Genomic DNA, 18,930 nt, shown 5'->3' with positions numbered 1-18,930 from the left:
AAAATCTCTACATGTCAACATAAAGGTTGAATCATAATACCTGCTACTGAAAATATTCCATCTTTTGTATTTTGATGAAGCCGTTCTGATCAAAGGATATGTATTAAGAGGTCAGAGCCCAGCTTTAAGGAAGTATTCGTATTGCAAATGAGGACCAGACTTACATTATTAGGACAACTAAACTAAAGAAAAATCAGTGTTTCCTGAAGTCCATGAGGCTTAAATAGATCAATATTATAGATCAATATTCAGCACTTGTGGCAGAAACTGGGTAGATTTTCAACTTCACTGAATCCAAAAATTCATTTATTCAATTTTCTGATTCTGATGAATGAAGCACAACACACTGTGATTTTCTTTTCTTTTTTGATTACACCGAAGTAGGCTGCCACAATATGAGGAAAGTCTGCGATGTGCGATATCATTGTTCAATATTGCAATGACAATATGACTTACAATAAATAAACAAATATTGAAGTGTGAATATTAGCTATACTTATGTCAGCCTGGTTGTCTTTGAATTCAGAACCGGATTAGAAATGAATATTTTAAATATAATTCGGCTAAATGTTGTTTCTAGAGCAGCAACAGTAATGTTTACAAGAGCAAAGTCATACAATCCACAATCCATATTCAAATAAATAATATTCCTGAGTGAAGTTAAGAAAGACTGAAGAACACAGACATGAGTTGGTATCAGTGTTTCCTCCTCCCTCTGATGATGTCATTCACTGCCTGCAGGTACTGCTGCTAGAGGGAGGAGGGGCTGCTTTGTCTCAGCCAGCTGATGAGTTTACAACATTTTGAGATACGTGGCAAACTAAGTTAAACAGTCAGACTACAGACAGACAGCTTTACTTTTAGCTCGTGTAGCAGAGGGTTATGTTGTACCTATACTTTAAGATAATAACACGGAAGCTCTGTAGTCTGCAGCAAGACGACCTCCAACCTCGTCAACATCACCGCTTCACAATAAACCACTGGACACATACACTGGAACACTTCTTACTAGAGGGAACTAAAGTCACTCAGAGCCTTCACTAAAAGGCAACACAACAAAATAGCTTACAATTGTTTGTAACAATTGGCTATCAGCCGAGCTACTGCACTGTGCGTGTGTAAACATGTGGATGAGAGACTGCGGACAGAGCAGATTGAAATATTGCTTTTCTACATGTGTAAATCATGTTTATGCTTGTTGAACAGGTGTATTGATATGAGGCTGGGCTGTGTGCATGCGTGCATGCGTGCATGCGTGCATGCGTGCATGCGTGCATGCGTGCAAGCGTGCGTCCATGCGTGTGTGCTAGCGTGCATGGAGAACTCTTCCACAGCCCCGACACAGAGCAGAGGAGAGGATGCAGCGTGATAATAAATATTAACGTTACGGTCTTTGGGACTGGGACCCGTTTAATACCGGGTTTTGGTAACCATCCCTTCATATAATGATTTTTCTTAATCATCGAGTTTCAGGCAGTCTTTTGCGATGTGTTTACCGCGCATCTTCATATTGTGATGACGATGAAAATACGATTTATCGGTCAGCACTACACAGAAGGTCAGAAAAGGTAGAAATATAGTCTAAGGGTGTTTTCACATATTGTCCTTTTTAAACGAACCAAACTCAGTCTTTTTAAAGCGGACCAAAGAGTGAACCAACAGAAAAGGGACTCGGTACTTTCTCCAACAAACAACTGTTTTTATTCAAGTTTCTCGCCGAAATCCAAACACATTTCTTTTGTCCCATGCTGCATTAGTCTTGAGCCTCGACAGTACATGCGGTACTGCGGTACTGTAGAAAAACGAGTACCGTCACGTCTTCAGAATATTTGCATCGACTTGGTACTGATGTATCGGTTCTTGTGACATCCCTAAAGTGAACCCGGAACACTTTCTGTTCACAATGTACAGGTTAAGCGAACCAAAACGCCGACTTCAAGCGAACTATACTTAGACCACCTCCTGAGGAGGTCTGATTTTGGTTCGTGTCAGAGGGGTTGGACTTCTTTTGGAGTGTTGACTAATTGCTCCGAGTTTGTTTGGAGGGCTGAAAGAGACCAAGTGTGAAAACACCCTAAGAAGATGCAATACCCTTAAGGGGTTTGTTCAAATTATGCCTTTGAATTTGTTTGAATTTGAACTTTTTGAAAAAGTGACTCCTTCTATTCAACTGAACACAAAATAAAAAGAACCACTGAGTGGAAACGTTTGCTGAAAGTGCATTTACATGCAGGACTGATCATGACACCGATACAACAAAATCAACACACATTTTTACAATCATTTGTCTTATCAGCTCAGAACTCACCATCAACCAGCTGCTGGTGGAGATTGCTCAGCACATTCATCAGGTTTTTACAGGCTTTCTTTGGCAGGATCTTCCATGTGAGGGCTCGCTTATCTTCATTGCTGAAAAAACAGAAGCGTACAGTGAGCTGTGGAGAGACTGAAGGGGCCAAAACCAACATGGACAGCAGTCAGACCAGCGGAGGTCAGACCACCCTAATGCTGTCTGGCTGGTGATGAGGCCAAAACATTATGTGCACCACTACTGACCTTACGCTGAGTCATCAGAAAAATGCATTTTCTTCATATTAAAAGGAGTACGACACTACAAAGATAATCATTTCCACCCAGGCTCCAGGAAAACGGCCTGGTCTCTAAACATAGAACACCTGGCAGTGATGTGGTCTTGAAAACAAGGTTCAGCAAAGGGAATGATGTTGAGCTCTTGGCTGGAAGTGCTGTACAGTATATGTGCGGCTCACTGCCCTAGCTGTAGTTAATCCTTTCAATACTCATCATGAGAAGGCAATTGAGTATCAAAGACGGATTAAAAGGCCTTTACACACCGGGGGCGTAGCCATTAACAACACGAAAATGCAAAATACTCGCCTGCAAATATTTCGCATCAAAACTATTCATACCGGCAGCGATGTGAATTTCCAACAGTTGCAACACTTTTTTAATAAAAGATTCAAATACCAGGACCAACTACCAAGATCCTACTGACCCAGAGTAGCGTCTGGCAGTCTGTCTGAAGTAAATTGTTGTATAAAAAACTACTGTCAGCTATTTTATTGAGTTTCCATTTAGCGAAATGCTCGGAGTGATTTTTCCTCTGGTAAAAAGTTACACAGTGTATATGTATTGGGCTTTTATTGCGAAAGGTAAGAACAGAAGGAGTGGATCTGGTCTGCGGTGCTTTTGTCAAGGTTGAAAAGAGTAATGAAGTTTGCCGTCATGGAGTATGGAGCCTTCGTGTTGCTGTACACTATAGTGTACGTTTTGAATATGTCTGTTCCGCACAACATGATTGTTTGAAAAAAAAATTACATTGCATTTTAACAGCGTATTATTTGCGTTCTGGGTGAAACATTCATGACAAAAACAGCAGTTGGAAAAAATATATTGCCTAAACAGCAATGGGAAGGCTCTTGTGTATTGTGCTCACTGGAAGATGGTGTTTGTGTCCAGGTCCACGCAGCTCACGTCTGGTGGGGGGTCATAAAGGTCAAAGTAGCGAGAGTCTACTCCCACAATGAACGGACAGGGGGCGCTCAAAACGTCAGCCAACGCCAGCGGGCACAGAGGAATATATGGGCACGGCCAGTGGAACGGGAAGATCATCTGAAGATGAGAAAGATAAAGTGAGATGAAAAGGAAGCGATGAATCCCTTGTTACATTTTGCAGGTTTATTAGAATGATTTCAAAGAGGTAAACAGTATGGTTAGCAGTATAGTTGAGCCTACTATGGGCTGGGCAATAATTCAATATGATAATTTATCGTCTCTCAATGGAATCGTATCATGATGAAATCATATATTGAGATATCATGGTACACAATTATGTTGTCTAAATTGATAATAACAAGGACAAACTAAATCAAATCAGCAAAACCAAGCTATTGTCTGAATCTGATTACTCTGTATTTGTGTGCACGCATGTTAACATTGTCACTGTATAACTGGAAATATTTTTATTTCTCTTGAAACAGTTATGTTAATTTTGCACTAAAGTTCTTGATTAAATGAGAAAATCCTCAGTACATTTTAGTTGTCAAGTATTTAATTCACACGGGAGTATACAAAAACAGGCTTTAGCATGTGGTTATTTCATGATGAACTAACAGAAAAGATGTTATATTGTCATATATATCGAGATATGAAATGACCTACTGTATATCGTGATAGAAGATTTTTGCCATATTGCGCAGCTCTACATCTAATGATGTAAATAAAATAGGTTGAAGACGACATTCTGCTTAGAACCAAAAATCCCTCACTTCAAACACAATTTATGACTTTAGCTGCCTGTTTCCACAAACAATAGTGATCAACGCAGTGACTTTAACAACCATATTAGACATTAGAAGAGGATGGCAGAGTGTGAAGCCAATATGGCAAGGGGGCAATAAATGAGCAGTAACTTACAGACACCAGAGCTTCAGTGACGCTGGTCAAAACGGCGGGTCGTAGCGAGTGGACCAGGATCTTATGTTCAGTGACAGCAAACACCAGTAAGGTGACGGCGTTCTCTGGTCCGAGGTTCTGGAGCAGCGTGGAAAATCGGCCGCCACTACGAAAAACACAATAAAAATGTACAATATCGCTGATACCTAGAACCTTTTCTGGCCCTTGAACATATTTTGGGTTCAAAAATAATCTTCAGACTAATAATATTGTGAATATTGTATAGTGTATGAAGGGAGCTCAAAATGGATAATATATATATATATGGATGATATACTGTATTTAAAAACTATTTTTTCTCATTGTACATGTATCAAACTGATTTCAACATACCAGTCTTACAAATCATCGGAAATTCTCCAAGATTGAAACAAATATGGTATGTGAACTATGTTGCTATGTACATACACTATCATTAAAACGTTTGTAATCAGCTGTTATATTGATGTATTTCTTCTTTCATTCAATAATAACTATTTGATCATAAACAGATACAACAGTATAATTATAGTATAAAAACAGAATAATTCAGATGGCAAATTGACGCCAAAAGAAGAAGAATGAAATGACTCAAACTTCCATTTAGTCCATGTCCCCATAGTGTTGCATGACAGAGGAGAATACTGTTGAGCTTGGATGTTGGATTTGTTTTCCGGTCCAGAAAAGCATCAGCGACCCTCGATCGTTATTGAACCACGATGGTGAAACTGATAGAGTTAGTTGTTTTTTCTCTGGCACCTCTGCAGTCTACTCAGTGGTTAGATTGAAGAGGTTTAAACTGGGATTTGTCAGTCCATAGTATGTTCAGCTGATATTCCAATAGTGCTAACTAGGGTTGGGACAATACACCTATCTCCTGATTCCATACTATCACGATACTTGGGTGCCGATTCGTTAAGATTTTTCTAAGTATTGCGATTCGATATTACGATTTATTGTGATATTTGTTACTTCCACTAACTTCCCCAAATCCATTGCTAGCTCTCCCGTCAGCTCCGTTCTCTTTATCCATCCATGGTCAGCTCCATCGGGCCATTTGAATGCATTTAACAGAAATGTCAGTATATGGGTGCTCTACAGTTGTAGCGTCGGCTGATTTGAGATGAGAGTGACGGCCGGCTTGACCAATTACTGTTCCTTCAATGTGTGAAACCCAAAGTGTTTCCATCCTTAACTGGATGTGTAGTGTTTATCACGTTGGATTTAACATGGGAGGGTGCAGGTCGTATCCACGCTGACCCTCCACCGTTTGCTGCTTTCTCGTCTGGGCTCACAGCGGCTTTGTTTTGGTTATTGAAAGGCGTACAACGTCGCGTTACTCAGACTACAACAATAAAAGCGGTAACTACTCTACCTCCACATAGACTCAGATGAAGCAAATATATTGATTCAAAGTCGAAAAAAGTATATATCGCTATAAGCTATAGCTATAACTATATAGCTTATAGCGATATACAGTATAGACCAGGGGTCTCCAACCTTTTTTCCTCTGAGAGCTACTTTGACTAAATGAAAGTGTCCGAGAGCTCCTCATATTTTATATTATTAATAACATTTATTCACATCGCTCAGCTCCACCCAAACCAGCTGAATAAGCTTCTTTTGTGTGAACATTTAGAATGTGTTGATATCCAACACTCACATTTTGACATCATCAACATCTTAAATTCAGCAGCATGTGCATGTTTTTTTTTCTGTATGCATTTCTTTACATTTTCAATGTGTCAAGCTCACACTATTACATTCACATCACATTAATGTCATAGAAAACAAAACTATGTTGTTACTTTTTTTACTGTCTGTCCACATATCACTGCATCACATCACTTCCCTTCTCATTCCCTTCATCATCTGTAGTTCACATGCATGTAGTACATGCATTCAGTCTTTAACAGTTAGTGAGATGACTGGCGCTGCATGGAGTCAATAAGACAGGTGTCTGCTGGAGTGGATCCACTTAGGTTCACTCTTATGAACATCATTCAAATGTATCATTTAAATGTTCATCTGTCAGTATTGTTCTAAACTTAGATTTTATGACATTCAAGCAAGCCAGCTGGGCCGTATCGCTGAAATCAACCGACTCATTGCACTGCTCTTCGTTTTACCACTTCTGCCTTTTAGAATTCAGCCAAATTCAGCGCTGTTTTGACCTATGATTAGTATGTGTGCACATATATCACTTAAATTAAGTTAATTAATCCAGATGCTGCTTCGTTTCCGACTGTCACTCCTTTGGTCTGCTATTAGCGCACCGCACCAAACTCCTCTCTCTTTCTCTCCTCCTCTCCCTCCTGCTCTGTACCTGTAGAGTAGACCACCCCCGCCACTCCCTGCTTGATGGTATGATCCTTGTCTGTCATCACTGGCACGGCACGCACATCATTAACACAACATTCAGTCACAGTCAGTGCATGGAGTGCCCGTGGCGCGGAGAAGATCATCCTATCATTCTGCCTTGAATTCATTTTTTTTTAAAACGGCTCTCAGACGGGAGCCGGCTTCCATCGTTCACTTAAAAGAGCCGGCTCATTCGCGATCGACACATCACTATTAAATATTCTTTGAACCTTTGGCGAGCGACTCAGAAACAGGTCATGAGCTACTGGTCGCGAGCGACGTGTTGGAAACCCCTTGTATAGGTGAATCAATTTTCTTCCTGTACTTATTGCTAACCCTAGACTACCCTTCTATTTCTATTGTGAAGTGTGAAAAAGAGTTTGCTGAAGCAATATGTTACAGCTGTTAATTTGAGCTGGTTCTAGGCTGCATTATTTTGACGTTGACACTGAAACAGGAACCTGTTCCTGTTTCAATCTGCACACATTTTGATGCTCAGCTTCATGTTTCTTTTACAAATGAATGATGATTTCTTCCACTCTTATTCAACTGTTGCTGAAGGGGATCTTTGTCTCTTTCTGCCCTTTCATTTTGTCAGTCTGGTTGAACCATTGTACAGCGTTTTGTTCTCCATGTACAAAACGAAACAATATCCATTTGTAAAGAGGACTTTCTGCGACCTCCAAGCATGAAAGACCATTCAAACATAGAGTAGTCTTCTCAGACATCTGACTGGACACAATCAAGCTTTTGTGGAAGGACATCATTAACTTTTGAACGCTAGTGTATATACACTGCATCATTGGGACAGTCAGTAACAAAATACATAATTCCTTCACATTTTAACACAAAAAAGTGCAGTCATATATCAGCAGAAAAGTGTGTGTGCAGCTGCTCTTACCTGAGCGGTAAAGGAGAAGATACTGGCTGGCTCAACATCAGGCTGTCATGAGGGGAAAGCTGCAGAAAAGCTGGAAAGTGAGATAAAACCAACCGAGCAAACAAACGCCTGCACTGAATCATTGAAATATGAATCCATAATGGAGGACGCTAAATTGCTGCACCCCACAGTCAATCCTAAACAGCTTCAGAAAACAACAATACCCATTTATAACATGCACCCTATGCAGCAAACATTCACATTACTATTGCAACTTAAACTTACCTGCACCAGGATGCGAGGCCTCTGAGAGGAAGGGAAGGGAACTTTGTGCATAAAATGAGAGATGTGCCTGGGAAGAAGAAGAATAACGGGGATGTGAGGCCAAAAATAACAGCAGTTGGCGGCTGAATAATCCGTCAATGCACCCCTCTCAGACGGGTAAGAGATATGAGCAGCAGTAAAACATGAAAAGAATGAGTCCTCTGTCAGACTGCAGTAAATATATGACCTAAAACAACTTGAGAGAATGGTATAGGTGATGGATTTTGCATTTCTGGACCTATTTTGTTATTTGGTGTATTGTTACCCACACGTAACATTCGCAAACACCAAGACACTTCTGGTGTTCAGATGGAAAACATTTCAACTACAACATCAACATTAAACATCAGGCTTTGCTGTCAGTCCCTCAGTTGCAATGCATATCACATATTGATATCTCCTTTTTAGATTTAGTAAGGCTGACACCATATAGTACATTGCTGTACAGGAATGTTGCAGTTTTGTCAACAAAAAACTAACATATCTGTTTTAAACCCCATTCGGACCCTTTTATTTGTCAAGGGGAGGTGGGGAGATTTTAACATTACCTACACTGGTCAGGGATTTAAATCCCGTCCGAATGGGACTTATTATTAATTATCAGGTAATTATCAGGCAGCATTTCAACAGAATAAATTGTCTGAAATAATAGAGTTGCAAAATGGGAAGAGCTATTTCAGGCGCCCCTGGTTCCACAAGTAAAAGTCCCATTCATTTTTCCCATAGACAAGGTTACGTGACTCACAGTTGGAGCACTTCTACAGCATTGATCGTCTATGTGACTCTAAATGGGACCATCATTTACTAAATGAACATCATGCTGTATTGAAGAAGACTTGAAACTAGTGATTGAGACCATAAACTAATGTTTACAATGTTTACTGAGGTAATAAATCAAGAGAGAAGTAGGCTCCTTTTCTCATAGACTTCTATACAACCAGAGGAGTCGCCCCCTGCTGGCTGTTAGAAAGAATGCAAGTTTAAGGCACTTCAGGATTCACTTTTCAGAGCCAGAGCCCACTGCTGTGTACATAAAAACTTAGGGTGAGAAGTTAAAGGGGAACTTAAGGATTTTTCACGTTTTCACGTTTCCCATGCAAATGGCAGCCGCTAAACTAAAAGTTCTTGTTTTTGCCACTGACAGGCTCAGATTGTTATTTTAAGTGTCTGACAACATTATGAAAAGGATCCTACAGAGAATAAAACCTTTTTCTTACCTTACACTTGATCCGGTCTGTTCGTCATTGTGTCCAAATCCCGCTCAAGGAGAAGTCTCATTCTGTAAGGCGCAGGGTGACTTGTTGCCAGAAGACAACGGTGGAAACGTGAGTGAGAGTTGGAGAGCGGAGTGCCACTGGGCACCGGTGCTGACAGAGTTTGTTGTGTTGGAGTACAGAAAGCGTAGCTTAGTGTTATCTAGAAAAATTTTCAATGTCATGGCTGAATATTTAGATGATTTCAATAAAGTGGATGAGGTCTAACCCTCTTGTGAGATTTCACAATGAGACTTCTCCTTGAGTGGGACTTGGACACATAACAAACAGACTGGATCAAGTGAAAGGTAAGAAAAACATTGGATTTCTCTGTAGGGTCCTTTCTACAATGTTGTCAGACACGTAGAATAACAATCTAAGCCTGTCAGAGGTGAAAACAAGCACTTTTAATGAACGTACATTGACGGTGCAGAATTGCCCAGAAGGATTACAATCCAAATCCAATTAGGATTGTAATCCTGCCGTCAAAAGTGCTCTTCCTTAATCAATACTGGACCAATTTAAAAAATTGTTGTCCCCATTAGTCACTTAGACACAATAATATGGGAAAATAGGGTTCAGGTCGAAAAATACAGAAGTTACCCTTTAAGGATGCATTTTGGCAAGAAATATCCAATCACAAGCTTAACATTCTGTGACATGCACCGCTAACAAAAATGTAAGATTAGCAGCTTAAATATATTTACTTTTAGAGTCTGGGTTGATTTTTTATTAACTGAGTAACTACGGTGCAACAACGAAGCATCTGACTGGCCTCTTCTCCATAGAAACAGCGGCCGAGGCTCATAGGTACTGCAGTATTTAGACCCATTCGCCATGCTAAAGTCACACACAAAACCGGATTTCTCTGAAATAAAGTTGAAGTAATTCAAATTGGTGGTTAGAACTTTTAGTAAATGGTAAATAGACTTGCATTTCTATATGCTTCAAGTGTTTAAGTTATGAGAACACCGCCGCTAAGCAACGTCAATATTAACGTTACTGTCGGCATCTAGAAGCCACAGAGGCTAACAATTTAGCACGCTATCAAGCCGGTAACATAATGCAGGAAATACAAAGACATAATGACAGAGGAAAAAGATGAGGCCGTTGGGAATATCAACATTTTCCTCAAACATATTATAAAATTATGAAGAAAAACAATATACAACTAAAATTACAATATATTAAGTTATTATGCACCGAAAAATGAACTTCCATCGCCTCCACCATTTCTAACAACGTCAACAAACATGTCACAACTCGTAAACTTTCAGAAACTTTCCACTTAAGAGATTGTGAATACCACAAGGGGGGGGGGTTCATATGGACTCTTCTCGTGAACAAGGTAAACACAACCTCATTTGAAGACACCAATAAACCTATATGATCTGGAAGAGTTCTGTATTTCTATGTCCATTAACATTAAAGACATTGTTTGAAATGTGAATACAGAATGGGATTAAGACACTTCTGGAACCAGTGGCTCCTCCCACTTCGCAATGTGTAAAATTTAACAATTAGCAAGAACTCAACAGAGCATAAAATGGTGAAAGTAAGAGAATAAAAAGAGAACTCACTTCTCAATAGGCAGGGCATGGGGGCCGGAGATGGAGTAGCGATAGAGGAATGTGAGGAACTTGCGGAAAGCATCAAAGAAGGGCCAGTGGGAGAGCATACAGATACACTTGTTGGTGTAGACGGAGCGTGGGGTTGTGGTGGTGCTGTTAGTGGAGCTGCTGGTGGCCGTCCCCGTACGGCTGGAGGAGGAGGGTTTATGTGGATCCGGGCTCAGGAGACCCAGCTGGGAGCGCTGCTGATCAGTCAGACACTCCAGCGGGAAGGGCTCGTAGAACTGAATGGCAGCACCGTAGACCTGAAACAGGGGACAGAGCTGTTGGATACACAGATCACCATCTGCAGATGTATCACATACAGTAACTGCATGAACTAGACCTTTCTAAAAAACTGAAGCCACGTTATATCTCCTTGTTACACAGATAGAAATTTATGATGCAACACTCACACAGACACAACAAGGTCAAACTGGCAAAGCAAGTCTGTTGGCCTGCTGCAGCTCAGAGGTCACTACACTTAAACTCTCCTTTAATGCACCTCTCACTACATCTACAACCTCTCTGCGTTCATTAGCATTAGGGCTTTGACAAATTAGTATTTTCCTCCTTATCAGTAGATCTGCAAAGTCTTCAAATTGCTTCAGCTATTCCATTCAGGCAGCCGCTTCAGAGCACTGTGGCCAAAAAGAAAAGTCTTTCATTCACGCTGCAATATCCATTTTCACAACTTTCGAATGCTGCTTTGCATACCTACTCTTATATATTTACTGAATTGTTTGTGTATTAATGTGATTCTATGTGAGTGTTTCATGGGTGGTTTCCTAACCTAAGATAGTTTTCTATCATTATGTGATAGACAATTTAGTTGTTTGAATCTTGTTTAATCAGATCAAAAGACCAACAGACAAATATATTCCATTCACAACTACATATGATAAAGAAAAGGAGCAAATATTCACATTTGAGCAGCTGGAACCTACAAATGTTTCACAGTTTAACTTGAAGAACAACTAAAACAAGTATTCAATTATCAAAATAGTTGCCATAGCGAAGCACCGACTGATCTGCAGCTGATGGAAACTGGCCAGTTGTCAGCTGATCAGCCCTGACCGGTAACCAGACAATCAGTCTCATATAACAGATTGTTTGCCGATCATATTTACACATGTGCCAAATGATGGTTTTACGTCACACAAGCTTACTCTAACCTTAACCCTAAAACCAAGTCTTAACCCTCATATGGCTCTTTGAAGAAGTGGGAACAATCCAAAACATCCTCACCTTCCAAGTGCAATTAAAACTACTTGTCAATGTTTAACAATCACTTCCAGAAGAAAAGCTAATGATGAAAAAGATCAGCCAGTCTCTCAGGCAGTCCTCTGAATCATCCCTGCACTATTAAATAAATACACATCAATAAGAATAGAAATAAAGTAAGTACAGTGCAACTCTGTTTAACCTTTATTGAACATCAATACCACGAGTGCCAACTGCGGACAAACAAACAGCAGTTAGTTGAGCCAGTATCAGCATTAGGCCAAATAAATCCCCTCTGCTTCCTGGAAATATGAGACTTTCCCCAATTCACGCTCCGATCAAAGCTAACTGGCGTATCTGCTGTGGGAGTCCGTTTTCAACATTTTCCCCCGAAATGGACCGAGGTGGCCCATGTCTTTGTTTGCAGATGACTGAACTGAGAACGCCTCTGTGTGTGTGTGTGTGTGTGTGTGTGTGTGTGTGTGTGTGTGTACACATGGGTCAACAGGTGACTCCTCAGTTCAACATGGAGTCTGTAGGCTGCCAGAGTCCTGCAGACTCTCCCTCTGACCTTGGCCAGTAAAAAACACAAGTCAGCAATACACACTGTCCTCACCAAATATCCCCCTGCATGTGCTGCAGCAGGCCTTCCAAAGTATAACTCTCACACACACACACAAAAACTTGACTCAGCAGCAGCAGGCCGCGAACGCTTTGGCACCAGCGACCACTGCCGACCCCTAACTGGCCTTGTTCAGCAGAGCCGCTGCTTTCTAAACATCAGTAGGCTTTGGATGTGTTTGTCTCCACATAAATCACTAATATGTGTCAACACAAGCCTTGTCCCAACTGGGCCGCCTTCCTAACCCACAGACCAGCACAGCGGGAAGGGGCTTGTTTTTGGATTTGTAAACCAAGAATGTTTGTGTGTGTATTTGGCGTCTTAAAGTGGAATTCTACTTCTACGGGCTGCATATAAGTGGAAGTCCACGAGTGTCTTTTGGACACATTTGTGCCTTTTTACTAACATGTTTTGCACTATGTGTGCAACTGTGATGCTGGAAACTTGAATGTCCCTCGGGATCAATAAAGTTACTATCTATCTATCTATCTATCTATCTATCTATCTATGAGTTTCTTTTAGAGTTGTACATATTGGGAGTGTAATGTACTTGTCACAATTAGCAAACTACAGTGGAGCAAAAACATAGAAGAAATCAGGAAACAGAAATCAATTTCAGTCCAGACAAGTCCGGAGACAAGTCTGGAGACAAGTCCGGAGACAAGTCCGGAGACAAGTCCGGAGACAAGTCCAGAGACAAGTCCGTGTAACAAGCATCAAAGAATTTGGTTTGTTAACATAAATGGATGGAACAATATTAAAGGGACAGTTTGTAAGAATCAGAAATGTCTTGTTAACAGCGATACCTGTGGCCTTTAAGTCAATGAAAGTCAGCGTCCTGTTGCTCGCGCTTGTGCTCGCTCTACATAGACATCAACGAGCATCGATCAAGATAGTGAGGCGACTCACGTCAGCTAAAAGCACAATATCACTCTATATTTCAGCTGCTTGGCAGTAATGTGAGCTGACCAGACGAAGGTCTTTCCATGAATCAATGCTGATACTGTGTTTCCTGCCTTAGACTGCCGTCTTCTGCAGTGTGTAGTGTGCATGCATGCATGTGAGAGGTGGAGCGAGTGAGAACGGCGCGGCGTGTGAGTGAAGGCAAGCAGAGTACAGCAGAGACTCCGGCCCTGGAGACCAGGGCTACGGTCTCCCCTGTGTCTTCTGGCTGTGGTCGGGGGGGTTGGAGCAGGAAGAGTTGACCCTGTTTAACAGACGGGCTTCACTAGATAGAACTTTGCAGTTTTTGTGCTTCCGTGTAGTTTGTGTTGGAGCAGTGTGGCCACACGTGAGCGCGCATAGGAAACACCGACCCGATTTATACGTGTAAGAAGTTACAAACAGTCCCTTTAAGTGGCTTGAAGAGGAATTTTGATTCCTCTGCTCTGCTAGAAGATCACTTGTGGCAGTACTATGCTGAAATATACACCCAAACTCTGACGGAAAAAGTCCAGAAAACTTCTCAATAGGATGTTGGATGACGTGCAGGTCCGCACTACGTGTTGTTGAGATTCGCAGAATCCCTGCGTATGTTTGCAAAGATATTTACCTGTATCTCTGCAAAAGCATAATCCCAGCCTGATCTGAGCTGCCACGATCAATTAAAGATGGTGGATAACGGGTTATGACTGAAGAGTCATCTGTTGGGTGCTGAAGTTTCTGCAAGTTGCTTCATACAAGCTGGATTGAGTGTCAGGACTGCAATATTATCTGTAATCTCTGTTATATCTCGTTGTTGTCTTGTTGATTGGTCTAGTGTGTTACAACTGAATTTGAAAACACTCTGTAACCTCACTACATCCTAACCTAAACTTAAACTTCAGGTTTTCAAGTTATAATCAAATGCACAACAATCACAGAAGCAGTTATTGTCAATGAAAATCTTGGGTCTTAAACTCCCTCCAACAATGCTAATTAAATACGTATAAAAGAAAATCACACAAGTAAAAAAATGAAATGAAAGTGTCTTAAAGCGTTTTCATTTAGTACAAATATCTTGGTATTTCTGTCTCAACTGAATTAAAATGCTCTAATTTCTGTTAATCATTTTATCCTCCGCATTACTGGTCTAAGCTCTTTCCTTTCACTTGATCATGTAGATCATCATTACATCATTGTGATCATCTTGTTTTAGTGACCAACAACCACATGACTCGGCTTAAAGACACAGCTGCACAGTGACCCAGCTAGGATAACAAAACTGGGTTAAAACCTATGGAGGACAGACTCTGTCAAAATCAAAAATAAATGAATAAATAAATATATATAGGTAAATAAATAAAAAATTCATACAAATAAATACATAAATAAATAAATAAATAAATAAAAATGTAAGTTAAACAGGAGACTAAATAAATAAGGGAATTAATACAAAGGTAAATAAATAAAACAGCAAATTAAAACAATTTATGTCACATTTTATCAATTAATTAATGACTACATTTATTTTTAATATTATTTTTGCTACGTTTAATGGCATATTTATTTATTTATCGAGTCATTTATTTATTTATTCATTTATTTTGGAGTGGTTAGCACCACCGCCTCACAGCAAAAGGGTCGCAGGTTAGAATCCTGCTCGGGGTCCTGTGGGGAGTTAGCATGTTCTCCCGTGTTAGCGTGGGTTTTCTCCGATTCTCCACCTTCAGTCCAAAGTCCAAAGACATGCAGGTTAGGTACATTGTTGACTCAAAATGTCTCGTAGGGGTGAATGTGAGCGTGAATGGTTGTCTGACATTTTTACAGGATTACAGCAGCTACAGATAACGGCTCTTTTCTGCTCCTTTTTCAGAGCTCACCAGTAATGGATCGCTGTCGGGTGTAAAGACCATTTCAACCAATAGAACAGATAGTGTATACTGGAGAAAATCGTCAACCCTGCCTTTAATAAATTAATTAATAAAGTGTTAATGCATTTACTACATTATTTGTGTTTCATTTTTTTTTCAGCCAACAGGCTCGTCCTAAAAAAGAAACACTACACTATATGTGGAGCTACAAGTGTGGAGCTACAAGTGATGCCTTTGTCAGGTGTTTCACCTGACAAAGGCATCATGCATGCCTGACCCACTTTCCCCTCTGGCATGCAGAGTATTGTGGGTTTCTTCTGCCCCACTGTAGTAGTAGTTAGTCTGTGGTCATGTCAGCTGTATAGATGTCAGTTACAGTCTGTTGATGAGGTCTAACAGTCACTGACAGCCTCTCGTGTCTGATGCTGCTACTGAGATGTCTTCTGGATGAGAGAGAGAAAGAAAGTAGAGCAGAAGTGTGAATCTATCCATTCATCCATTTTACCTTCTCTCCGGAGGCTCCGGTGAGGACAAAGGTGGAAAACACAGGGAGGGAGTATTTGGTGTTAGCTGGCCAGCACTCGATTGTGGCCCCCATGGGAAGGCAGAAGAGAGGGACAGACTCTGGAAGAGGGAATGACTCATAGTCCTCCTCTGGATATCTGCTGAATAAACCTGGAGCAGAAAGAAAAACAGACACTGACAACTACATTTTGAGAGCTGCAAAGTGCAACGTTTACAGCTGATGTAGATGCATAATCACCCTTCCACAAAGCTTCAAATGAAACAAAAGTTAACTTTATTATAATCAGAATGAGAATGTGCTTTATTGAGTCAGTGTCTCACTAGAAACGCCTGGCTTGGTAATCAGGCCTCTGGGTCATTAGTCACTGTTAGTGGACACAAACGAGAAACAATGATAGTGACTTTCATTTTGTGCACTTTAACTCTGTGCTTCGTCTAACTTTGGCTCAAGCATTATTAACAGACACAAACTGCACAAAAACAGTCTCTGTCTATGTTTCATCAAAGGTTCATTCCTTACATGTAAGTAATACATGTTGTAAACACACATTTTAAAGTGCACATTCACATTCTTGGGGGTAATGATAAATTGCTCTACACATTTTAATATACACTGCTTTAAAATGCTGGATCGTTAAACATGTCACTAAAATAATTGGACACAATTACTCATCATGAAAACACCTGCAAGTGGACAGCTCCTTTCTAGTCGTTGAGGGAATAAATGAACACAAACTGCAGCATGGACGCTTGGTCAGCAACTCAAACTCTTTAGTACCATTGGAATCAGAATTGTTCCAGTGTTAAAGAGCTAAATGCACGGATTATAGAGATGAGAGGGGGGGGGGGGGGTTTAGTTGTTTATGTTCTACACTGCAATGTCATTTTGTAAGGAAACATTGTTTCTACTAGTTACAGCAACAAGTTACATGGTGGTGATAGAAAACTTTGACAAAAAGCTAAATTGTGCACAACACAGGTAACAATAACTGTGTAAAAAATTATACTCAGTGATGTTTTGCCTGTCTTAAAGAGGACTTATTATGCTTATTATCAGGTGCATACTTGTATTTTGGGTTTCTACTAGAACATACCTACTGTGTTGCTGCAACTCATTTCAGAGATGTGATTGGTCAACCGAACCAAACTCTTCAGACTCCGCTCCAGCTCCGCTCTAACTAGCTTAGTTTGAGGGCGTGTCAAACCAGCCGTTATGCAAATGTATACTTGATGACATCACCAGATTACAAAAGAAAAGCCAGGACTTCAGTCACGGTGTTTTTTAGAGGTAGTTCAGGAGCAGTGTTTCTGTGGGGGAGAGGAACTCTCTTTGGTCTGGACTTTGGGCTTTGGAACTTTGCAGACGTTTTTCATGCGCAAAAAAACTATATAACACACTAAAGGAAAGGGGGAAAACACAATAGCACGATAGAATCCCTTTAACACTACAGTTATCAACAGCACCAGTGAGTTTAGCACACTTTAAAGGAATAGTTTGATATTTTGGGAGTTAAGCTTGTTGGCTTTCTTGCCCAGAGTTAAATCAAATAGGGCCAGAAGGTTAGTGACGTAGTGACTACTCACAAGGCTAGTTGGTGAGATGCTGTAGCTGGTGAGCTAACCGTTAACTATAAAGCCAGCCCGGCCAGGCTAGTGCTGTCAGACACGTAGGCCCAATTCCAATCCTGCCCCTCCACCCCCCCACTCCGTGGTGGAGGGCACTCTGTTTGTAGTCACACTCACAGCTCAATGAAGCTCCTTCTTTAAGGTGGAGGGGATCAATACAGCAGCCACTTCAGGACCAACTTCCCTCTCTCCGGCAAGGAAATAAATATCAGAATCAGAAATACTTTATTGATCCCCGGAGGGAAATTGAGCTATGTTTTGCTCCCGATCTAGAATATAAATATAAATATATAAAAATAGATAAATCATAAGAATATATAAATAAGAAATATATATAACAGTGCAAATAATACTTCTGAAAAATAAGATATATGCAAATAATATAAATGCATGCATTTATAAGAATGCAAGAATAGTGTAAAATAAGAATATTAGTTTAAATGTTCTGTATAAATAAATGCTAATGTTAATGCCGGAGTAAACCAGATTATTGTACAGCCGAATTATTGCACCAAATTATTGCACTGTTAAATCAGTATTGCACAGTTGAAGATATAGTAAAATATGGGGTTATAGCTCCTGATGGGGGTAAAAATAATAAATATATGTTGTATGTTATATATAAACTGGGAAAAAAAAGTTTGGAAACTTGTGTTTGGTGGATTATTTCTCTGTTGTTACAATGCTAATGGTCATTGTATTTTACATGGTTGGAAAGCCTGTTTATTTACCTTCATAATGATGTCCAACTTGTAAGGATCATGCATTTGTGGGATGAGCGGCACAGCTGATTATGTGGGTAGCGCCCAAGAAGAATTTGCCAAAATGCTCCGTCAATGGTAAACAGTGTATTCTCCTGTTGGTATTGACTCTTGATTTGAGTTGTTTGGTGGATTGGATGATTGAACTCTCTATCAGTAACAAGGAACAAACAAGACATATTGGCTATTTTACACTTTATTCATTTAATACACCGTCAGGAGCCTCAGTAGCGGTGGAAGATCCATACACAGCCACAACAGCCTGGCACCTCCTCCTCATGCTGGTCACCAACCTGGTCACATGTTGCTGTGGGACGGCGATCCATTCCTCAACCAGGATTCGTTGCAGGTCAGCCAACGAGGTTGTGTTGGTCACTAAAACGTACAGCCCGCCCAAGCTGATCCCACAAGTGTTGAATTGGGTTGAGTGTGGTTGTGTATTCCCTCAATGATGTCACTGGCAAAACAAGGCTTGTCATCATTGAAGGCCATCTCAATGC

At 40.5% G+C, this 18,930-nt stretch overlaps 1 protein-coding gene across 1 annotated transcript in view; it reads right to left on the bottom strand.

Annotated features, from left to right (window-relative positions):
* LOC119501348 (C-myc promoter-binding protein-like) overlaps positions 1–18,930 on the bottom strand; it is a 155,326-nt gene that overhangs the window by 75,128 nt on the left and 61,268 nt on the right. The window contains 7 exon segments of the mRNA XM_037791674.1: positions 2,309–2,409; positions 3,455–3,630; positions 4,435–4,579; positions 7,715–7,773; positions 7,979–8,045; positions 10,851–11,146; positions 16,024–16,193. Coding sequence (XP_037647602.1) covers positions 2,309–2,409; positions 3,455–3,630; positions 4,435–4,579; positions 7,715–7,773; positions 7,979–8,045; positions 10,851–11,146; positions 16,024–16,193 — 1,014 coding nt within the window.

The sequence above is a fragment of the Sebastes umbrosus genome, chromosome 2 (genome assembly GCF_015220745.1).
Source record: "Sebastes umbrosus isolate fSebUmb1 chromosome 2, fSebUmb1.pri, whole genome shotgun sequence".
In the NCBI taxonomy this organism is placed as follows: domain Eukaryota; kingdom Metazoa; phylum Chordata; class Actinopteri; order Perciformes; family Sebastidae; genus Sebastes; species Sebastes umbrosus.
This window is presented reverse-complemented; position numbering and strand designations above follow the sequence as displayed.